The 24,899-nt window shown below is 41.2% G+C and overlaps 1 protein-coding gene across 1 annotated transcript in view; it reads right to left on the bottom strand.

Annotated features, from left to right (window-relative positions):
- The window catches only part of lrp8 (low density lipoprotein receptor-related protein 8, apolipoprotein e receptor), a 210,945-nt gene that overhangs the window by 14,792 nt on the left and 171,254 nt on the right, over positions 1-24,899 (bottom strand). Inside the window, exons 10-15 of the mRNA XM_061738682.1 lie at positions 20,825-20,996; positions 15,611-15,835; positions 13,572-13,690; positions 11,671-11,810; positions 5,929-6,070; positions 1,117-1,269 (exon numbers count right to left, since the gene is read on the bottom strand). Of these exons, the coding sequence (XP_061594666.1) occupies positions 1,117-1,269; positions 5,929-6,070; positions 11,671-11,810; positions 13,572-13,690; positions 15,611-15,835; positions 20,825-20,996 (951 nt within the window). The remainder of the gene's footprint in view (positions 1-1,116; positions 1,270-5,928; positions 6,071-11,670; positions 11,811-13,571; positions 13,691-15,610; positions 15,836-20,824; positions 20,997-24,899) is intronic.

The following is a 24,899-nucleotide window of genomic DNA, read 5'->3' as shown; positions in this document are numbered from 1 at the left end:
AGACAATATCGTTTATATCGAATTTTTTTTTTTTTTATGATTTTGATCTGGCAGACGAAACTCTTGTTTTCTTGTTTTCCTGCGCCCGTGTTATATCTTCCAAAAGTCAAATAAGGACTCGAAAAACAAAGAAACACAACAAAAAGATAAGAAAGTCTTGCTTAGTTTTCTTTGAGCTATTAAAGTAAAGTGGCTTGGGTTTAGCCGCACCTCATTTGTTATACATTTTCTTGGATTTATCTGCAAGCGGAGGGACCAAACCGGACCAACGCTCAGTCCAGACTAGGGCTGGGCGATATATCGAGATTTTAATATATATCGATATATTTTCAAACACGATATGGTACGAGACAATATCGTTTATATCGATTTAAAAAAAAAAAAAAAAAGAAAAAAAATGATTTTGATATAGCTTATTTTGTGACAAATTGACTTGAATGTTTTATTTGAGATTTGCACAAATGTTTTGTTATTTGCACAACTATCAACCTCAGCGGAAAAGTCTGCCTGTTACTGTCTACATTGTATTAATTGCACAGTGTATTTTAATTTAATTGTTATGCAGGAAAGGGATATCTGTTTTATTTTATTCAAGAAGCATTTTTAGAAGCATTTTTATTCTATATATGCAGGCAGTTTATTTTTATTTCATTTGTTTTATACATCTTGATATTGTGCAGACCTCTGTTAATAAAGGAACCTGTGTGACATTTGGCACGAGGCTTTGTATTAAAACTGACTGTTTTTTAAGGGTTTGCCTCAGAATAAAATGAAGCTAACAGAGATGCTATGCTATAATGCTTTGGGGGAAACCCCAATTATGGCACAGAAAAAGTATCGATATGTATCGAGTATCGCCATTCAGCTAGAAAATATCGAGATATGACTTTTGGTCCATATCGCCCAGCCCTAGTTGCTCCACCCCCAGACCTCCGTGGTCCTCTGAACAAACACTTTAAACTCTGTATTCTTTGAGAAACCTTTGAAACAGTCTTCCACAGTAAATACAATGCTCACCGTCTACCAACAAGTTTCAAAGTGGGATCAATGCCATACTTGTGTGAGCTCATGTGACGTTACCCTTCATGGTTCCTGACCAGAGCGTGAGCGACTTACCCACAGCGCAGCGCCTCATGTCAGGCCCCAGCTCCATGCCGTCAGGACAGGCGCACGTGTACTTGGGGGAGTGGTCTGTGATCTGAGGGGCTTTCAGACACAGGTACTCGCAGCCGCCGTTGGGCAAACTCCCCAAATTACAGGTGTCAGGGGCTACGAGAAAGACAATTAAACAAAGAGCATTAAGAAGCATCGTGGCTATTTTAGTTTAGTTTAGTTTATTTTGAACATAAAACATAACAGTAAAAAACAAAGGTCAAATGAAGCATTGTGCAGGAGAGGTGGAAGCCAAAAAGGCTTATGAAAATGCCTCCCCTTTATAAAACAAACAAACAACAATAACAAAAGCAAAAGCAAAAACACAATGTAGAAATAGATAATATAAGACAGAAAAAGACAATTTAACATGAAAAAGAAAAACACTACTGAATTATTGAAAGATGGAAAAAAATGAAGGAAATGTAGTATAATTGCATGAAAAAAAGTACAATTTAAAAACTAACTAACCTAAAAACTAAAACTACAACTAAAAAATTATTTTTTCAAGTGTTTTTTGAACAAAGCCAGTGAAGATATTGATTTTAGTGATGTAGGTAAATTGTTCCATAGCGACGGTCCTCTGTATTTTAAAGTGCGTTGATTGTGTGAAGTCCGCAATAAAGGAAGGTGAAAGTTCTTTGAGTGTCGTGTCTGATATGAATGGATGTCTGAGGAAAACTTAAAAAAATTCTGGAAGCTGAGTGGCAGGTCATGAGATGAATATACAAACTTATACATAAACACACAGGTTTGATAGGTATTCACATTGAAGACAGATAACAAATTAAATTTTCTAAAAAGAAAAATGGAAGATTCTGTTTTCCATTTTTGGATTTTGACTTGGTTCGCTCACAAAAATAGAAAACTGCAATGTTAACCATGATTTATAACCATCGGTTTTAAATATTTAGTGGTTTCCCCAAATTTTTGCAGCAAATTGAAGTCCAATGTCAGCGGCTGGGTGATGAGCATCGATGATGACAGAGCATGAACAGGTAAGAGGGAAATAACCACAGGAAGTGGAGTGGAAAAGAGTTATGAACATCAAGTCAGCAGAAAGTATCCTGAATATTTTTTGCACAGCATCAGTTTTACAAGGCAAAACTAATCTCTAAGAAAGTACAAAAAACCCCAACAAATCTGTGTTTTAAGACAGTTAGTCTCACTCTTTGTGTGGAGTCTAGACTATTTTACTAGTTTCAAGAATTCTAGTCGAGTTATTTTTTCCTAATAAGACACTTTGGCTAGATTTGGGAATACCAGGCTCATTCCCGGAGGGGGCTGTTTTTACAACGTGTAAAAATGTTACAAACTGTATTGTGTTCAGTTCAGAGAGCTGCTGCGTGTTCACATCCAAGCTTATCTCCAGTGTGACTTTTGAGATACTTAGATTAGGGCAGAGATGTGACAACCCTCTCTCTCTTTAAAAATAAAAAATTAGAGCACAAATAAAATATTTAAAGTCACTCTTGTAACCCAAGGTGCAGATTCAGGGGCAAACACTGCTCCTCCTGTCATGTGGGGAAGCACCAGAATCAGGTCAGTTTATGGTGGATTCTGATGCGTTATCTGGCTTCTGAGAGCAGCACATTCAAGAAGTCGTCCCAGGTTACATACAGATGTCAGCAAATAGGGAGCACACTGCATATACACTTCATGCATAAACCCAGATTATATCCATCTTTGGAGAAGATGTGGAGGCGGTGGAGGGGCCTTGGACGACAGTCTGCATCAGATTAGAGGTGAGACCACCTTCACCAAGAGACAGAGCAGACTGCACTTATTGAGGAAGTTTAGGTCCTTCAGTGTTTGCAGAAAAATGGAGAGCAGAATTTTATCTGCAGAACCAGACACAAAGAGAAACAGAACCAGGTAATGACTTGGTTTTATATAATGCCTTGGTTTTATATAGCGCCCTTCAAGGCACCCAGAGATCATTATTCATCTATACACATTCTCACTGGTGGTGGTAAGCTACGTTTGTAGCCACAGACGCGCCATATCGCGCCAAACGGCCCCTCCGACCACCACCACCATTCATACACATTCAAAGTCTTGCCCAAGGACACTACGACAGCAACTGGGACAGAGCGGGATTCGAACCGCCGACCTTCCGATCATTGGACGACCCGCTCTACCACCTGAGCTACTGCCTCCCCAGGTAAATCGGTCCGGCTGTGTGCTGGGGATTCCTCTGGAGCACCAAGAGGCGACTCTTCAAAGACGAATCCTGAATAAATTGCAAAACATGATAGATGACACGGCCCATACTGTATACTATATTGATTAAACCACAGTGTCCTCGGCAGGAGGATTTTTCAGGTTCACTGCAACACGGACAGGTCCAGAATATCCTCCCCACTAGGCCTGTGTTGAAAAAATCGATTTCCCAATTCTAAATCGATTCTCATATTAATTCCTAAAAATCGATTCATATATCTAAAGATTGATTTTTTTAAAAAAATTTTAAAATTTTATTTATGTATTTTTTTTTTTTTCATCATTACATTACAACTTTTGGTTATTTTTTTGTTTATCCCCAAAAAAGGAATGTTTTGTTGGACACGAGAATAACTGGTGCCATGTTTTTGCCTTTAAATATGTTTAAAGGTATGAAAACATTAAAGTGTTACAGTAGGTTATAACTGCTTAAATTGTCTATATTTCATTACTTTATATACTGTCTTGCGGTTACATTTGCAAAAAATGCTAAAAACCAAATGCTCAAAAATTAAAAACCAAAATAGACCGAAAATAGAACAAATAAAAACGGAATGTGGGAAAAAATAAAACCGATTTCATCCGTCTCTGTTTCCTCCCTGGATCTGTTTGGTAATTCTGACCCACGATGTTTCTGAAAGCAGTTCTATCAGCATTCTGGGAGCTGATTGGTCCTTACAGCATCATTAGCTGCCAATACTTGTTGTTTAATCTCAAAATAATACTAGTAGTAATATTTTGCATAACTACAGTCATATAATTCATGCAACAGCTCAAAAAACAAGTTTTAATAACACTAACCCAAATCAATATCGGAATCGAATCGGATCGAATCAAATCTTGATAATCGATTCTGAATCTTAAGAATCGGAATTTAATCGATTCTTGACATCTGAATCGATACCCAGCCCTACTCCCCACACGTATAACGGCGACTTTATGATACTGACCGACTGACTCCACTGCAAACATAATTTCCCTTATGAGATTAAAAAGTATCATTGAACTGAAGTTTACTTAACAACTCTGCATGCTAAGTATGAAACTGTGGTCAAAGGCAAATTCTTAAAAGCTTAAAATGTTACCTCTACATGTTTTAAGATAAAAGTAAAAATGCTTCTTTCACCTAAAAATAAACATCTACATACTGCAACCTTCAGTACCAAACAAATGAAACATATGCTGGTCATGACGGAGGCTGATCTGAGGAAAAGTCCCGCCAGCAGGTGGAAACAGGCAAACAGCTGCTCAGGGGGAAGAAAACAGACGAAAGTCGGGAGGTGCGGAAACCAGAGATGGATCGATGGCGAGAGACGTCAACATTTACAAAATGATGTCGCCAGCTTCAGCCCGTCTGCACTGCTTCTCTCTGGTCTGGAATAAGTATAAGAACTAAAACCCGGAGCCCAAACTTCAAAGTATGGCTGGATGGATTAAAAAATATACAGCTAAATAATAAAAAAGGGGACAGAATAAGGAGACGACTGGATTCCAGACTCTTTTGAGGAAGCGTGTCAGAAATGTTGATACGAACTAAGAACCACGAGCCATTTTTTTAACGTTTCAGGATGTAGTGAAGGAAGCAAAGAGGAAGGCCTTCCTCCTGGGGAGGCTGCCAGTGGGTGACGGTGAAGGATATATATATATTTATGCCCTCTTAGTGTAATGATATTTTCTTTCAAGGAAATAAAGAATACCATAAAATGTGCATTTATTTTTGGCTAATAAATTTGATTTTGATGGGACATAAAGCGTCTGCATATGTTTCCTTTTTTTCTTTCTTCCAAACAGTTTAAATGATGATGCTGGAATTAATTACATAAGGATGCTTCACACACACATTAATGTGATTTACATTTTACTTATCTGACTCGTCAATTCTGCTTGCATCTTGACAGGGGAACAAATGTCGTGTATCACTCTCCTCAGATTTATTTTCCCGAAGGAAAAATGTTCATTTCTGTTTTTTTTTTTGTTTTTAGCTGGATTCTTGATTTATTAACGAAGGGAATGCAATTAGCTCCCAACTGGCACGCAGGATGCGTTCAGTGCAGAGTGAGAAGAGGAAACAAAGCATGAAAACACAGAGGCAAACAAATTGCTGGCATTTGTTGTCAAACGCATGGCAGTGCACACCACAGCAGTGTTAACTAGCACACACACACACACCCCCCCCCCCCCCCCCCCCCCCCCCCCCCGGAAAGAAACATAATTTAACATTCCAGGCACAACCATCAACCTAATCACAGTTGATTATGAGTTTGGTGTTTATCGTTCCAGACGGTTTTGGGAAGCGATCCTCCTCGGGTCTATATGCAGATCAAAAACTGAACGTCTACTTCTGATGCTGGAGCATTTAGTTTTGTAGTTTGACCAAAACAGGCAAAGGTACTCAACACCGAGCAAACACTCACACACGGCTCCTTTCACACCTGCGGCTTCTCCGCTGCCACTTTTACTGTCTTTTACTTCGCCACAGAAAAAAAACAAGGGTGTTATAATTTATTAAACCCTGCGTTGTACATTAGTTTCAGGTGACTGTTTGCGTCTCACCTTTGGGCTGCCGCTGCTCGTGAAACACCACCAGGTCCAGCGGGTTGTTCAGATCCTCCGCCACCTTGGCTACGTCGTGTCCCGTCAGCCGGTTGGCGCTGTAAATCGCCTCGTCCTCCAAGTCGGTCCAGTATATGCGATCCTGCGTTCAAAGAAAATTAAATAAGTGTGAACTCCCGAACCTAAACAACGATGATGACAAAAATGAAGATTCAAATTGAACATTATCATTTTAATTTTTGTTAGTCAGTCACTTTTTGGTATCACAGACTTGAAGTCACAGTCGACTTTGTGCAAATAATCCCGTTTATATCACTATATTACCACTACCACCGTCTCAAAGGGCACAAACAGCTTTCTGTCAGGCGATCTGGGTCTGAACATATGCAAATCAAAGTTTGTTGCAGTTGAAGTATTGCAGCACAACTGCATCGCGTTGATGAAGCCAGAAACAGCAGGAAACTGGATTTTGATGACCTGAGACTGACCAGCTACGTCACATCCGTCGCTGCCGGATGCATAAAAAAGCATTTCCATTACACTTCGGTTTTTCAACACGCCTGAAACATCCCCTCATGAAAGCATGAAAAGGTTCTTGTTATTTGGGATTTTTTTTCGAATGAGAGGCGTTTCCCTCACAGACTTTCTTTGTGATTTCTGGGTTTTGTGCAAATCTAGGGGTAATGGAAACACCACTATTTTCTCTTTCACCTTTAAGGTTTGACCTTTTTTTTTGTTTTTGTTTGGCTCATTGACCCATTTACAGTACTGTACATAAACACTTCCAAAAGACTTACTCTACGGATGAAATATGTTCGCCTGTAGCAAGCCGAGTAGAGAGATGTGATGTTTAGGTGGAGTTTCTGAAGATGGTGGAAGCAGCATACAGTGCTCATTATGCTGTTTTTAATCCTCCCTAATCACACGATAACTGATATTTAACAAAGTCTACAAGGAGGGGAAGGTTCGGTATCTTTAGCACAAATGCATTTAAAAAAGAAACAAACAAACATATAAACACATGTTGACTGATTTAAAAAAAGAACCTGAAGGTTGATTCTCTCATTTTCTTAATTTTCTTCCTCTTTAACTTCTTTTCACAAGTGTCAATGTACATCGATACGACAAATAAGAACCAAGAAGAAAAACTGAAAATGAAAGAAAGAGCAACATAAGAAATGGAAAGATAACCAGTAATTTAAAAAAATAAACAGCTGACATTTGGACACTTTAAATGACCTGAAAAGTGTATGTGTGTGTGTGTGTGTGTGTGTGTGTGTGCGTGGTTCAGAACAGCAGACCTCCAGTCTTCCACCTTGCCATTCTTCAGCGAGTTCTGCATCGCTCCATCCTTTGTTCTCAGACTCAGGTAATCTTTACATTTACGACCGCCGTGCCATAACTGTCAAAGACAACTACGAGCCTTGCTGATAAAACAATGCTTAAATATTTCATGTAGTCTCTCTTGATCTGTCAGTCTGCACCTCCGTCTATCTTTCTCACTCTCTCTGCTGTCAACTGCTTTTTATGTCGCTTTTTCTGACCTTGAAAGCTCGAAACACAGATGCAAACCTGAGGTGGGGGCTGGGGGTCTTTATCCGAGGATCAAGGGGAATCTTTCATTCGTCGAAGGACTGGAGTCCACAGCAGCTTTCCTGACACCTCATCACATCACCGAGCGGACGGAGAGTTAAACCAAACCGATGGAAAGTAATTAAGGGATCAACATTTTCATTGAGTCAAAATGTTGACCGTTAGAGCGTCTATTTTACGAGCTTTAGATATATCCATTTTTAAATATCATGCCAAAAAATAAGAAAACTAATCATGAGCTCAAAGTGTATTTTCTTTGTTTTAACAACCCAGTTATTAAAAAATTAATGCGTTCATGTTGGGAGACAAATGCTGCTCGACAGTTTAATCTCCAAGATGCAAGATTCAGTTTTTGTTAAGTGAATGTTAGACCAACACAGACTAAGTTCTTTTTTAGATAGATAGAATTCAAATTTTTACCAACAGAACATTTTTTAATACTATTTTTTTTAGTTTTAGTCACAAAAACCCTATTCATCATTTTCCATTTAAACGACCAGCTGTAAACTGTTTTGCTCGGGAATAAAAGGCCAACTGTGACACTTCGACTCGTATTCAGTCTTCCTTAATACATTTATTATCAATTATTACCCTTCTCCTTCCCAATCCAATTTCACCTTTTCTTATCTGCACCCCGGAAAAAAATGTAATCATGGGAATAAAAAGTGATGCTCAGGCCAGAAAAAGAGGAAACATCCCTCTCTGCAAGTCTCTGGACGGCTGCATATTTATGAGAAATATGAGAAAACCCCTACAGTCATGGGGACAAAAATGACATGACAATCAAGTCCTTACCAGGTGGTCGAATTCAACATTAAATCAACAACACACAACGTTAAACGTGTGTCATAATCTATCAACAAACCAAACTTTAGAAGGAGCGGTTGGACACGAAACAAATGCAGCTGCAGCTTCAGGAGGAATTATGGGACATTATTCTCCATCGCTTTAGTCCTGTTGAGGTCTCGACTTGGGCCCGCAGGAACATCTCGATTCATTTCTTTTTCTAACCATCTATAGTTTGTGTCCTCGATGCCCTAAGGCTCGACCCGGTTTTATCAGAGCTTCAGTGGTCAGACGGACGGCCTCACGTTTGGCTCTGGAGTAGGAGACTCGTGGTTTTTCATTCATGAATAATCTTAGTAACGACCTTTGAAATGAAAGTCTACTCTCTTCTGTTTTTTTAAATGACTGTAACCGCCTGATTTTAAGCTTTTGAGCTGACGTCAATCTTTCTGGAGAACTCCCAGAATGCACCACTTTAAAAACAGCCCAGTGGAACAAACAGAAAGGTCACATTTATATGCGATGATTTAATGGCAATAACTATTTTTGAACACTCATAAAAATGCAGAGAACGTCTGCGTTGCAGTGAATTTCTTTTGACTTTAATCTTATGGATATGGGTTTGGTTGTAAAGGGCAAACCGACGGCATTTGGCTCCGTGGGAGGGTTTTTATGGCCCCTCCCCCCAAAAAAATAACAAATTATTCCCAATATTAAATGTCACCCCATCCACATAGTTTGGAATTATTATTAAAATGAAGAACAACATTTAAAAGTAAATTTTAATTAAAAAAATGGCTAACTCTCTAATTGCAAGAGGAGGGAAGCAAATCATATTTAAAAATGAGTTAAATATTTATCATTCTTTTCTTTTTTTATGGCAATAACTTAAACTATTCTGAGCATGAATGATCCAGGTTTTCCAGAGTGTATTTGTGTGAATCTGTGGATAAATTTGTGCTGTTTTTAGCACGTAATCCTTCTGTTTGCTGGAGGGAACCTGCTGTTCTCCTGTGCACCCTAAAATAGTCTAAACATTTTGTCGTGGGTTAAAGTCAGGAGAGACGCTCGGTCGGGTCGGGGTCCTACTTTTAAACCCGTGGGTCGTTGTGATGTTGGGATCACTTATGGTTAAGACGCCTCCTGCCAAGTTTTCTTGGCACAAAGTTATTTTTATTCATTCAGTGTTCAAGTTAAAAAGCCGCTTAAAGGTTATTTTCAATCATTATTTATGGCTGAACGGCGAACATACACTCATAACTCCTACTCATGAGCTCAGCAGGTCACCACTCAATGGCTGTACCTTCCAAACCTTTATATTCTGTTTTATTGCGTTATATCCACGCGTGCCAAGACTTACTATTACCCACAAACCCTTGGGATTCATAGGGTTTCCACATCAGCAACCTTTCTCCTCCACATGCAGTCAAGTGTGGTGTTCCAGCCCAAATCTGTGCCTAATCTGCTCCATCTCGCCCTCCGGCCTTATTTTACTGAGCAGCGACAGGAACCAAGAACCAGTTTCTGCTGATTGCGTTTCTTTTTCTTCTCGGTGCAAGGCTGCATAAACGTGCAGGGTCATTCTTCAAGGACAGACGGCCACATATCCCTGGTCTCACACCACGATCAGCGCTGGGAAACAAACCCTCCCACTTGCGCTGTGATCTATGTTTACTCGTCTGCCGCTGCTGATGGAACATTCAGGTTTCCTACTTTTTCAGGCGTTACCTTACTGTAAGGTGCGAGAGGTTCAGTTCACGCGCTGCACCGCTCGAATCCAAACAAACAAATGTACCATCGTCGGCCCGCTGGGAGCCGGGCAACCTCATGTAGAGCTCAAGGATTTTAATTTGAACTAGACCAGAGCAGAACAGGTGAGGGGCTATTAATCCTTAGGGGCTGCGCTCTCACCGCCTTCCCCTCGCACACACGTGCACATGCTTGCAGCTGCAGATGATGGATGTCCCGCCTTTCCCTTTCTTCTTATTATCACAGTATGTGCAGTAAAGAGAATACTGAGAAGCAAAAGAAAAAAAAAAACAGAAAAACCCAACACTTTTTACTGATCACATTTCTCCACCTTCATCTTCACTCTTCTCCCCCTCCGGCTGTTTTCTCCCTTCCACACTTCATGCAATCAAACAAACCGATCCCCTCCCACCTCCACAAATACACACATATTAGTTTTATCGATTGTTGTAGCTCACCGTGACGCGGCACCTGCCACAGAGGGAACTGGCAGTTCCTTCTGCGGGTTTATCCTGTTACGACACTTATCTCTCTAGTCAATCACTCCGGCTGTCAGTTGCCCGTCTTTTAAATCTCTTCATAAACCTGCCCTCGCACTTATTCTCATTCAATAGTCGCAGACAATCCCCTGGAGTTAAAAACTAGCATCTTCAAAGTTACAAAACCTGTTTTTCCAGTGATTTGAATCATAGATGTTTAGAAATATACACCGAGGATGGAAATGGACAAACAAAGATATGGGGCCGTCACCCACTGGGCAGACGAAACTCTTGTTTTCTTGTTTTCCTGCACCCGTGTTATATCTTCCAAAAGTCAAATAAGGACTCGAAAAACAAAGAAACACAACAAAAAGATAAGAAAGTCTTGCTTAGTTTTCTTTGAGCTATTAAAGTAAAGTGGCTTGGGTTTAGCCGCACCTCATTTGTTATACATTTTCTTGGATTTATCTGCAAGCGGAGGGACCAAACCGGACCAACGCTCAGTCCAGACTAGGGCTGGGCGATATATCGAGATTTTAATATATATCGATATATTTTCAAACGCGATATGGTACGAGACAATATCGTTTATATCGATTTTAAAAAAATAAACAAAAAAAAAAATAATGATTTTGATATAGCTTATTTTGTGACAAATTGACTTGAATGATTTATTTGAGATTTGCACAAATGTTTTGTTATTTGCACAACTGTCAACCTCAGTGGAAAAGTCTGCCTGTTACTGTCTACACTGTATTAATTACACAGTGTATTTTAATTTAATTGTTATGCAGGAAAGGGATATTTGTTTTATTTTATTCAAGAAGCATTTTTATTCTATATATGCAGGCAGTTTATTTTTATTTCATTTGTTTTATACATTTTGATATTTTGCAGACCTCTGTTAATAAAGGTACCTGTGTGACAAAAATGAAGCTAACAGAGATGCTATGCTATAATGCTTTGGGGGAAACCCCAATTATGGCACAGAAAAAATATCGATATATATCGAGTATCGCCATTCAGCTAGAAAATATCGAGATATGACTTTTGGTCCATATCGCCCAGTCCTAGTCCGGACCACCGATACCACCGGCGAGACCGAGGTTACTTGTCTCTCTTGTCGCTCTCGTACCTCAAAGACGGTGAGGGCGAAGGGGTGTCCGAGGTGGCGATGGGAGGAAAGCAGCACTTTACGGTTGCCTCCGTTCAGATCCACGCTGGACAGCAGGTGCAGCTTGGAATCCACCCAGTAGAGACGCCTGTTGGACAAATCTGAGGAGATGTAGGGGGGGGGGGGGGGGGGGCAAAATTCAAAAGGAAGGAGGGGAAAAAAAAACATGGAGGAAGAGGGAGGTAAATGGAGAGAGAAGGGTCAGTCAGCAGAGAAAGGTGCGGGGTGAGGGGTATATGAATGTAATGGCCCAGCAGCGGCGCCATCAATCTTCTCTGACATGATGGCGGAGGCCCTTTCGCTGAGAAACACACACGCGATTGAAATATCCCTGTTTGACTTACTTCCTGGGGGGACATGTACGTGCCCTTGAGCAAATCCATTAGTCATTAGTTCTGTTTTACATTACAATTGTTCCGATCCAGAAACGGATTACAGGAGGCCTCGTTGCCATGGGGTCCAGAGTGACGTCTCGGTTGACTTGAATGTTTACAGTCTGCATGAGAAAAACTCTCGGCAAGTACTTTTACACATCTTTGGATGGATATAATGTATATACATGTACGTGTGTGTGTGTGAGAGACTCAAGACTGCAGCACTTGGAGTCACATGTTCAAACTTTTCCAGCACTTTGATTGGAGTCGTAGGAAATTACAGAGATGAACACAGAGACGCTCAAAAAGATTAAATGAGAAGGCTAATAAGATGTAAAGGACCAATTTTCTTTTTCCAGTTATAGAAGAGTAAGAAAATTGTATGTTTTTATGTTCTGAAACGTGACATTTGTCCGTGATTAGACTTCTAGAAATCCAGTTTGACATCATTTCCATCCCTGAAGTTGACGATCGACATATAAACGATAATTTGGTTTCGACATTTAATTAAAAACCCTCCTGTCATGTTTAATAAGAGGCTTAAAAAGACAGATTCTGCCACAGAGCCGTTACTCCAGCTAAACTAAACTCCCATCACCCTTTATTAAATAGAGTGTGTAATTTTCCTGTACAAATACAGCTTTTTAACTTTTATAGCTTTTACTAGAGTATATTTTCCTTTCTTCTTTATTATCACATCCAAAAGACTCTGTTTCTGTTGTCTCATCTGGATCAACAGTTTGTGAATTTGTAAATTTCTGTGAATTCAGATCATACAAATCGCAAAAATAATGAAAATCTGAGAAACATCTGCAATAAAAGTACATATGACTGGTGACATGCACGAACATGTGCATCCGTTTTCAAAGTGAATAAAAGGGACATTGTTTTACCATCTCTACCAGCAGGAAGTAGTAGGAACAAAAAACAACTCCAGCCCTTTCATCCACTCCTCCTGAGTCAGTCAGTCACTCGCTCTGTGTGAAATCGATGACAACGGGAAAATAATCCACCCTTTCCCCCGCAGGAGTGCAGAGCGGTCTGGGCCAACTCTCTCATTTGCCTCATTCTAAAAATAATTTGTTTTCATACGGATGCACAACACCTCAATTCCACAGAGCGAGGCGACTGTGTGCTTCCATCTCTCCTCAGGCAAGGGCAGCCGAGAGAAATTGGCTGGTGCTGCGGCGGGAGTTGAAAAGGATGATGGGAGGTATCGACAGCGCAGAGCGCCTGGCTTATTAATTCTGAGACCAACAGTCTCGGTGTAGATTGATGCGAGCCAGACACAGACTGAGCTCTAACAATAAGTGCTACTTGGTTTGGAGCACCTCTCGACCATCACGTCCTCCTTCTATTTAAATGTCTGTCGTTGGCTTTTGGATTCCTGCTACAACCAGTTTCTTTTCTTTTCCCCTCAAATCAGCATCACTTTTTCTATCTTAGAGTTTTCTTGCTATGGTCCATGCATGCAGATGTTCCTCTTACCCAGCGTGATCCCATTGGGCCACTCGATGTGCTCAGACACCAGGACTTGTCGGTCCACTCCGTTCATCCCAGCTTTCTCGATTTTCGCCTGGTCTCCCCAGTCGGACCAGTACATGAACCTGCGAAGAAGATGCGTCATACAGGACCGGAACCCCTCCCAGCTGCAGTAACCGATATCTGAATGTGCAATATCCCAACAAACTACGTCTGACTGATTCTGGAAACCTCTTATCAAACAGAGCTCTCACGGGTCTCTTTCTGCATCTCATCTACCCTCCAAAATCACACGGCTGCAGTGCAGAAAGAGGCCTGGAGGACACTAAACGACAGCAGAACAGCAGGTGCTGGAAACTTGGACTGATTCTGAATGTGTGTGTGTGTGTGTGAGAAAAGGGAAAACCTGGCTTCATTTGCATGTATTTCATGCTAGCCCGGCTCAGCAGAGCACTGAAAAGCTTCATTTGGGGAGCTGAAGACACCCGAGACAAAAAGGAAGATGTAGACGAAGAAGGAAAAGACCCACATTGTCTGCAGAACCTCGTAGTACACTAGATAGTCCAGCACTAATGATAACATTGATCTGGACTTGTAAAATGTTTAAGGTCCACAAAAGTTTCCTTTTTTCTAGAGTCAAACTGGTGTTTACACACAAACAAAGGATGATAACGGCCACAGGTCTCACTAGTCAGTCTGTTACTCCCACTATCATCCGCTCTGAGGCCGTTCACACTCAGAGGTGTCAAGTAACGAAGTACAAATACTTCGTTACCTTACTTAAGTAGATATTTTGGTTATCTATACTTCACTGGAGTAATTATTTTTCAGACGTCTTTTTACTTTTACTCCTTACATTTTCACACAATTATCTGTACTTTTTACTCCTTACATTTTAAAAACAGCCTCATTACTCTATTTCATTTTGGCTTTAAAAAAAAAACTATCCAGTTAAATTGCTCCATCCGGATAGAGTGAATTTGGTTGTGGTTGTTTCAGATGTTCTTGTCCAGTTTTGTTCTTACATCCGTTCCCTCAGATTCCTGCAACTAAACTTGGATGTACATTCCAATAAAGGTTAGGATAAATGATAACATGCCTCTGAAGTTTGACTTTTTGCACCATTACAATACTTATAGGCAACTAGTCATCATATCTCCTGCTCTCTGAAACACATGTTAATGCTCAATAGTACCAGGGCCGCCGCAAGGGGTGTGCGAACCGTGCGACCGCACGGGGCCTCGCGCCCCAAGGGGCCTCGCGCTATGGGCCGTTTTTTTTTTTTTTTTCAATTTTTTTTTTTCCCGTTTTTTCCCTTATAAACATCAACGGTCACGTTCCATTACAGACCTAAATGTGTACTAGTCTGTGCATATCAATAAATATATGTGCAATGATGCGCGTCTGTTGTTCAATACAACTGATCAGACCAAGCACAGACACAAGCTGCTCTGATCCAGACGGGTGGAGTTGGAACAACTAGACAGAATCAGGACATTTCCATCAGGGGATGAAAAAAGAAAAAAAACTAAAGAAAAATGGAAGAGTTTAATGCCTCTCTGAAAGGCTCGTTTGATAAATTTGTTACAAAAATCACAGATCCGACCGGGTCTCAAGCAGCCATGGGGCCTCGCGTCGAGGCAAGCCCAGATGATGATGAGGCAGGGGAAGGTATCCAGTATTTTGCTAATTGGAGAGTTAAAATTGCGCATATAGACACCCAATCCGACCCGAGCCATTTCGCACAGGGCCTCGCAAATCTCCCAGACGGCTCTGAATAGTACACAATGGTTCTTTAATATATTTGCATTATACTAAGATGCATTCATTTTCAATGGCTTTTGTCCTTAATGGCTTTTTTCCCCTTACATTACTTTTACTTTTATACTTTAAGTAGTTTTGAAACAAGTACTTTTATACTTTTACTCGAGTAAAAAACTTGAGATGATACTTCAACTTCTACAGGAGTATTTTTAAACTCTAGTATCTATACTTCTACCTGAGTAATGAATGTGAATACTTTTGACACCTCCGTTCACACTCACCCCTGATGAGGATCCACCACTATGGCCCGCGGCTCACTCAGCTCACTAGCGATCAGCACTTTCCTCTTCCTGCCGTCCACCGTGGCGACGGAGATGCTCATGTTGCCCGAGTCGGTCCAGTAGATGTTCTTGTGGACCCAGTCCACGGCCAGGCCCTCCGGGGAGTGCAGCGAGTCGATGAGAGCCACCTGCTGCGACGCATCGCTGGCCTTGTTGATGTAAGCGCTGGTGGAAGAGGGGGATAAAAGACATAAGTTATGGTGCTGAAACATTTTCTTCTATCTTCCTAATCTTGTGGGAACAGGTTTGATTGTGCAGGGTGTGAGCGTTTCTGGAGGGGAACTTAAACCCGACACCTTTATAACAACCTCAGACCTTCACCAAGCACAGCCCCCCCAGGAGGGCCGGCCTGTCTTTCTCTATCAGCAGCATACAAAACAACTTGCTTCTTTGTCTCTAGGTTTTTTTCTGCTTTTCCTCCTCACTTTCTTTTATTTTCTTCCCATCTTTTACCACTCACACCCGTCCTCTGTCTACCCTGCAATGCCGGAATCCCTCCTACGGGCTGTCCGGTCCCGGTACAGCCGGTGTTAGAGCTGTAAGTCCGACTCGTTTTCAAAGAGGGTTGGACCCGAAGGGTGGAGGGGCTGCGGTTTGATGGCCTCAGAGTTGGGTCTCTCCTTTTTTGCAGATGATAAAGCTCTGTTGGCTTCATCGGGCCAAGATCTGGAACCCCCAATGGAGCGGTTCGTAGCCTGATGTGGAAGCGGCTGGTGTGAGAATCAGCACCTTTAAATCTGAAACAAAACTGTATAGGAAGAAAAGCCAACCCTGTGCGTGGAGTGGACATCGAAACGTCGTCCAACAGTGAGGCACGGTGGAGGCAGCATCATGGTTTGGGTTTGCTTTCAAGACCACTGCTTTCACAGAGAGGAAGATTAATTCCCAGGTTCACCAAAATCTCCTCCAGGATCATTTGGGCTCTGAGAAAGTATTTCAGACATTATGGACGTAAATAAAGGGAAGAGTGGAGCGGGAGATTGATGGGTGGATTGGTGCGGCGCCTGCAGTGATGCAGACTCTGCATCGGTCTGTCGTGGTGAAGGAGGAGCTGATCCGAAAGGCGAAGCTCTCGATTCACCAGTCGAAGTTCCTACCCTCACCTACGTTCAGGAGCTGTGGGTAGTGACTAGGGGTGTAACGATACACTAATCTCACGATACGGTACGATACACGATATTGAGGTCATGATAACGATACGATATGATATTATAGCAGTATTTTTTTAACAACCTTGAATGAGGAACATATGACTGGAAAAAAATGTCTTTTATTTGAAAGACACAAAATACAAAACAATACTGTGCGTTTGCCCTATTGTTACAGTTTGTAATGCTTTATAACTGTTTAAGTTTTAAAGAAAAAGCCAGGCCAACCATTTTCCACAAACTGAACTAAAAGTAAATGTCAGGTTTGCATTATGCATCTTCAGTTTCATACAAGTACAAATATTTTGCCACAAACTGAATAGTTTCTCTCATGTATGATTTGACTTTTTCTTTTCCAGAAATTTAACAACTGAAATTAAATAAATGAATAAAAGTAAATAAATACATACAATTTTACATCATAAAACAGATTGATTCATGCTCACCTTATAAGTGTAAGAGGAGATTTATTTTTGTTAAGAAGGTTATTTTGGTAATTCAGGGTTCATTATTTTATAAATATATTCTTTATATTCTGATGTAAATCAGGGACTATAATGACACTAGTCAGTTTATCTGTAGTGATTAGTCTGTTTTAGATTGGGCGCGGTCGGCACCAATATGCTGCGCGTTACTAGTCAACACAATATATTCATATTAATAACCCAATATCGCGATACAGTTTGTCACCTCCACGACATTTTTGTATCACAAAATTTTGTGGCACGATATATTGTTACACCCCTAGTAGTGACTGAAAGAACAAGATTGAGGATACAAGCGGCGAGTTTACTTCGCAGGGTGACCGGGCTCTCCCTTCAAGATAGGGTGAGAAGCTCTGTCATCCAGGAGTGGGGGTCAGATTAGAGCTGCTGCTGCTCCGCATCGAGAGGATGTCTCCTAGACGCCTCCATTGGGAGGTCTTCCGTCTTCCGTGCATGTCCCACTAGGAGGAGACCCCGGGGAAGACCCAGGACATGCTGGAGGGGCTATGTCTCTATGGGGTATGGGGCTACGGCTGGCCTGGGAATGTCTTGGGATCCCCCCAGAAGCGCTCAATGAAGTGTCAGGGAAGAGGGAAGTCTGAGCTTCCTGTACCTCTATACTGTTTTAGAAGTGTGCACGGGCCACAACTACATATCCATCGACAAAATTAGGTTTTCTACGGCACGACGGCATCCTCCCACTGGATTAGCCACTGTTAGCATCTCTAATTAAGGCAACTCCTACAACAATTTTGTGCTTAAGTGATGGGTTTGGAGCAAAAAACCCCATGAAAAGTTAAATTAATGCAGAGGGAAGGGAAAAAAAAAGAAGTGCCTGCAACTACATTTGAGAAAGTCATTACTTTATATCTTTAATTAATAGTTAAATGCAGCAGCAGTTTTGATTAAAATGTGATAAAATGAATTTAATTTAAATACCCTTGCAGCTGCTGGGTTACCATGATGTTGATTCGCCCCACAATGAAATCGCTTCAAACTCCTATTGCTCAGTCAAGTCCTCATTTAACTTTATTATACACATTTGAGGTTGAAGCATTACGTACAAACCCTAAAATGTAATCAAGCAAGTATTTATCCCAGCCAACTGCATTTTACACGTGATTGTGTTTCCTTATTTATAGTAAAAGGTCTTGGCTTGGACAGGGAGGAGAGAGCGGAGGACGGAGGCTGCGGTGCAGAATCAGACAGAGACAGATGAGACCAGGACGGCGGCACAGATTGGATCTTTAATTGGGTTTACTATTGTTTGAAGCAGATGTCTCCATCGCGGTGAGAAGTGAACGAGTCACCCACCCGAAGCATCCTAATCACTATAAATTGGTCCGCAAAGCCACATTATCGGGACGGGGGTGAGTCAGAACAACACTTTAAAATGCCTGGCTATTTACATATGATAAACTATAACGAAGAAAAAGAAAAAAAAATCATTACACAGACGTGGTTAGGAATCTGGAAGTAACGTGAGGTTTTGCTCGGTCTGTAAGCTGACAGATACTGAAGCTACGAAATGTGTCTGCTTTGTTCCTCTTGAAAATGAATTCAATTACAAGCCTATCATACCTTCAGTATGTCAATGAGTAAACGGAAAAGTATGAAAATGAAAGATTTATTGTTTATTTAACAGTGATATTCTAAAACAGCTGGGACATGTTTACTGTTATCCCTAAAAATTACCATAAACTTTTACAAAAAAGTAATTTTCACCTTATTTAGAATGTTTTAAGTATATTTATCATCAATAGAGGCAATTTAAAAAACGTGTAACTGTGTAGTTTGGGATCAACGTGGACAACAGTAAGTAAAGAGTTGTCTGAGGAGATCAGGGAGAAAAGGCTCCATGTCCTTATCCAAGACATCTCACGTTCCCATGACTACGATTTCAGATACTAAGGAGTGTACGGCTCATGGGACTGTAGCCAACTTCCCAGGATGTGGAGAAGCAACACCAGGCTGACCGGCAAGGACAGATACAGAGCCAGGAAAATAAAAGACATACAATGTACATTAGTGTCTGATCCCGCCATCTGCTGCCTTCAGAACGATCGACTCCACAGACAAACACATGGCAACACTGCACTGCATAAGACTCCAATACGCTGAGTTTCAGGGACACCGTCCTTTGCACTGACGAGCCAAAATCAGAGCAAGTCTCATCGGCTCTACGGTCACAGAAGCTTTCCACCAGTGGAACCCGGAGTTCGGTTGGGTTTCGGACCACCAGGAGGTTTTAGGTCCGTGCGGTGAAGTCATGGCATCAAGGCGTGTGAGGAAGCTTCCAACGGGGTGAATGACCCAAACCCGCGACTAAAAAGTCCCTCTGAGTCCTGATCGTCGTCCTTGTGAACATCGATTGACAGATGTGAAAAATACGCCATCCCTCCTCAGACGGTGGACCAAAATACCTGCTGAGCTCTGATTTGTGCTGAAAAATTTAATAAATTTTGTCCAACGCCTTAACTTTTGTCATATTTAAGATATTCCTGATATAATAAAGTGATATCTCATGTAGTTTTGGGTGTGTGCTGCATAACAACTTGTGATCAGACGAGGGAGAGCCAGCCACTAGGAGGTCACAGACTGAAGTCCTCGTTTCTGATCGCAGATAAACGGTGACCGTTGTGTCCGGAAGGGCATCCGATGTTCAACGTCAGCCGAATCAATCTCCAGAACTCAATGTCCGGCTGTGGCGACCCCTAAAGGGAGAAGCTAAAAAAGCTGCTGGGAGGAAAAAAAAAACAAAAAAAAACTAAAAACTTCCCCATTTAAAATAAACTGCACAACCTGACAAGCTGCAAGTCATTTAGAGAAACAACACAAGCATGAGTTTATTTACTGCTCCGAAAATAGAGTTTATCATGAAGAATGAGTTCATTTGTCCTGTCATTGTCACGAGCCCTTGAGTGTATCACTAAGTTTGTGAGTGTGTGTGTGTGTGTGCATTTGAGTAATGATGGTGATTACTGAGCCAGTGAAATTAGTACGAGCATATTGCCCAACCAAGATGATAGAAAGCCCCTCCATCTACCTGCCAGACATCAGACCAACACACACACACACACATACGCACGCGTGCCGGGGAAAGGTTATATCTAAAGTATTTGTAACGGTGCTGAAATGTGTGTGTGCATGTCCGTGTGTGAAGGACAAATAGCTCCACCTTTAACTACCAGACAGATTACACAGCCCTCCAGGTGCGTCTGCCTCGCTACCAGAAGGTGTGACAGGTTGAAGCAGACAAGATGGATAGATGGAAGCCAAACACGACAACCGGCCAAGTGAAAAATGTGGAAAGGTAGTTATTCAGGTGTTGGCTCTGTGCAGACTCATCCTTCGCTCCACCAGCCGTGTCCTCACACGGCTACGGCGGTCCGAGCCATGAGAGGTTAGAATCCAAAGTCTTTTATCCGGCTAATCCGATCGTGATGATGCAGCATATTCTTATCGAGAACGAAACCAACGATCCACCTGTTTGATGGCGAGGTGTGTATTTGTGTGAGTACCTGTATATTTTCCGGTGAAACAGGTCGCACCAGAACATCCTGTTGGTGGACACGTCCACGTCCAGGGCCACGGCGTTCTTCAGCGTGGGAACCACCTGACTGTATTCGCTCCTCAGCAGGTCGATGCGGCGGATCTCGTGCCGGTTGGTGAACATCAGGTACGGACTGCTTCCTGGTGGAGAGAGAAGGACGCCGTCTTCGTTAGGAATGGGCGATATTTTACCGTTCACGATAAACCGTCAAAAAAATTCCCCACGGTAAGAATTTCTCATCTCGCGGTAAAAACGATAAATTCCCCTTGATGACGTTTGAGTCATTCCAGTTTTGCAGTACAGGTGTAACTCATTTAATTGTTTTTTATCAATTCAACTTAATTGGTGTAGTTTAGTAGTATTTAGTATTCTTTTAGAGCAGTGTTTTGGGGGCTCCAAAGACTGAATGTGGTGATAGATTTATAGTTAACAAGGTGGAGTTGAATTGGTATTTTTTTTATCGTCATTTTTATCGTTATCGGGATAAATGCCAGAAATGATCATGATACATTTTTTAGTCCATACCGCCCATCCCTAGTCTTCGTCACCATCGGTATTCGGGAGCGGATTCATTTACGTGCGGTGAAACGTCTGCATGGGCAGACGGAGAAGGCTGGACGCCACGTCTCCGACGGGCCAGAGCTCTGGAGGAGCTTCAAGCCTCCATTAACCAACGTGTATGCAGGCTGCTGCTGTTAAATCCCGGCGGCTTCAGAAAAGAATTATTCAGCATTAATAAAAGCTGTTGAAGTTTAATAATGAGAAAATGTTATCAGGTCAACTCGATACGAAGCACCATTAAAAAACAGAGACAAAATAGGGACATTGACAACCTTAATGGCACGTTGACATTTTTTGTTGAGTTTATAATGATTAACCTTAAGAACCTGCTCATTCAATTATGCGATAACTAAGCATTAGTCAGAAAAGTCTCCCGACGAAGACTTCAAAGGCTTCACTGATGATAAAAAAAAACACTCCCGAGCTAATAAATCCTCACTTTTAAGGCATAGCTATATAACAATATCAGGGGAGTTTGAAAATAACTTAATCCCCCGTCCATGGAGTCTACAGGTGGAGTTGAGGGGGAGGAGGGATTTTCAGAGCGGTCGTGAACTTGGCCAGCGAGAGAAAACTAAAGATACATGAAAGGCGAGCTCTGCTTCATCCTTAAATTGACCTCTAAGTGAGTTGGAGTAGCTGGAATAAAGGGAGTAGATGAGAGGAGTATAAGATGCTGCTTGTCTGTCTGCGTCACCTCCGAGGAGCATCCTCGTGTAACACAATAGCTTTTCTTTGGATCTTTGTATTGAGTATCCTTCTTTGGCATCACCTGACTAGCTAACAGTTGGGATGTTACGTACCCATGAAATTATGCAAAAATTGATCATGGAAACAGAGAAATTTCACAAAAGTCCCCAAATACTGCACAGAATTACAACACAGTGCTGTGCTCACATAAGCTGAGTTTTCTGCCGGTCTGAAAAATGAATGAGCATATATCATTTATTATTTTTTCTTTTCACACATTTACAGGTCATAGGATGTGCCAACAATAGTCGCATTTGCTTTCCTATTTGAACCGGTTCCCTCAGGGGTGAAAAAGCCAAGTTAACGCTGCACATAGTCGTTCAAAGTCCCATGGGTCATTTCAAACTTTTGACTCAGCCATTCCTTCATGACGCTTCAAGACGACCCCCAGGAACCCCTCATATGGGCCTGGCTCCGTATATGAAGACTTGGACTTGCAACAGTTTGTCACATATGACTAAGTCGTTTTTACAAAAACAGAAATCAACCAGCTGAAATTAACATAATAATGAGCAAAAAAAACAGCCATAAGACGACTTCATGGAAAACAGTTGATTTTCACCATCATATTGAAGTAAATAATAATAAAAATAATAATAATACTGGAAGATCATTGAAATTCTTCCCGCAAATGGTTGCTCTCTTCCCGCAAGCGGTTGCTCTGATGAACTCTTACAAATAACAAAGTCTCAGAGTAACCAAACACACTGCACCTCTCACTTTTTTTATTTCTTTTGTACAATTTTTAATTTTTTAATTTAAATTTTTTATCTTGTATTTTTGCATAATTCTTGTCTGTAGGAATTGTAAATAGGTCATATTTTTCTTATTCTCACTACCTCAAACTGCTGCACCTTAAAATGTTTATTTTTAATGTTTATAATTTTGTACATAGAAATTCCACATTTGTCTATTGTCTATTTGTCTATTGTTCATTTGGTTATTTTTACCTTTACCATAGAGAGCGAAACTACCGGAGTCAAATTCCTTGTTGGACAATGTTCGAACCTGGCCAATAAAGATGATTCTGATTCTGATTCTGAAATATTACTACATTACTATTCTGACACTTGCATACAACTTTGTACCATTCAGGTTCTTGATATCTGCTCACTGGCTCAAACCTGCAAGTCTGAATTACTCCGATAAAACAAGTGGCCGTTGCATAGCGGAGGAGACAGAAAGGCGTGTCACCTCCTGCTGGGGGAAGTTTCAGATTTGTATATTCATAGACTCAGGCATTTCCTTCCTTTTCAGTCTGTGATTTGTTCCAAATGGAGAGAAGAAGACCAGCCGTGTTCTGCTAATATGTGAGACGACAACTCACGCCAAGCTTAGAATTGGTTTAAATAAGCAGACATGACATGCCGTTTTAATTTCTGCAGAAAAGCTAGTTTCCTGTTGGCGACCTGGGAAGAACCTTAACGAGCTGAAGGTAATCATGACTGAGGCATTCAAACTGTTTCCAGGCGGTCGATAAACTCATCTTCAGCTTTAGCACGCACAAAAACCAAACCTTCCACCAAACTGCTTATATGCTGGCATATGGAGAAATGTGGAAAATGCTGAATATGTTTGTTACAAAACCTTACTTTTTCACACAAACTTTATTTCAATTTACAAGTAAAATGTCTGAGTCGGCAACCCAAAATGTTGAAAGAGCCATATTGGACCAAAAACACAAAAAACAAATATGTCTGGAGCTGCAAAAAATGAAAAGTCCTGTATAAGCCTTAGAATGAAGGCAACACATGCTGCATGTATCTATATTAGCTATAACTGGGGGAAGATTTTTTTTTTTCATTATGCACTTCGAGAAAAAAGTCGAATTGTCGAGAAAAAAGTAGAAATTTTCAAGAAAAAAGGCGAAAGGTCGAGATTAATGTTGAAGTACAATCTTGAGAAAAAAGTCGAAATGTCGAGAAAAAAGTCAAAATTTCGAGAAAAAAGTCGGAATGTCGAGATTAATGTTGAAGTACAATCTTGAGAAAAAAGTTGAAATGTCGAAAAAAAAGTTGAAATGTCAAGAAAAAAGTCGAAATGAGAAAAAAGGAAGAAAAAAAGGAAAATAAAAAAACACCCATCTGATTGCAGCTTTGATTTGTTTTTTAAATATATGCTCCTTTTACCTGAGATAACCATCAATTACTGTTGTACTGCCTCATCACTTTCACTTGCTTCCTGTTTTGCACCGCCTCGCCGTAGAGGGAGGAAGTGCCACTTAGAGCATTTCAACAGGAGAAAACTTGAGCACCGGTCCCACTCATGCCCGAGCACAAACCCGCGCGACCAACCACGCCCCAGTGGGTGTCCTCTTCCCCGGATCACCACACGGAGAGATGATACAGAGGTGTCTGTGACGGTCTGGATCATTTTCCTCTGACTGGGTTTGCATCCGCAGCTCTCGCCAGGTAAAAGTCAGAAAGAGACAGCAGCAAAAGCAAGGAGGAGAAGGTGCAGGGAGAAGTGATGGATGCAGGTGCTGTCACGGAGGAATGAAGAGTGAAGCAGATGTAATTACGGGAAGAGGGAAAAAGAGAGACATCAACAGATCAAGTGACAGACGGGTGTAAGAGACTACAGTGGCTGAAGTTCTGTAGATCCTGTAGACCTGAGGTCTGCTCAAACTGGCAGCTCCTTTAAATCAGGCCTAAAAACATTACTGTTTACTCAAGCGTACTCTAAAATTAAATACTTACCCGCTGTACTCTACTGCCCTTACTTTTTAACAA

This window comes from Cololabis saira, chromosome 13, assembly GCF_033807715.1.
Source record: "Cololabis saira isolate AMF1-May2022 chromosome 13, fColSai1.1, whole genome shotgun sequence".
Taxonomy (NCBI): Eukaryota; Metazoa; Chordata; class Actinopteri; order Beloniformes; family Belonidae; genus Cololabis; species Cololabis saira.
This window is presented reverse-complemented; position numbering and strand designations above follow the sequence as displayed.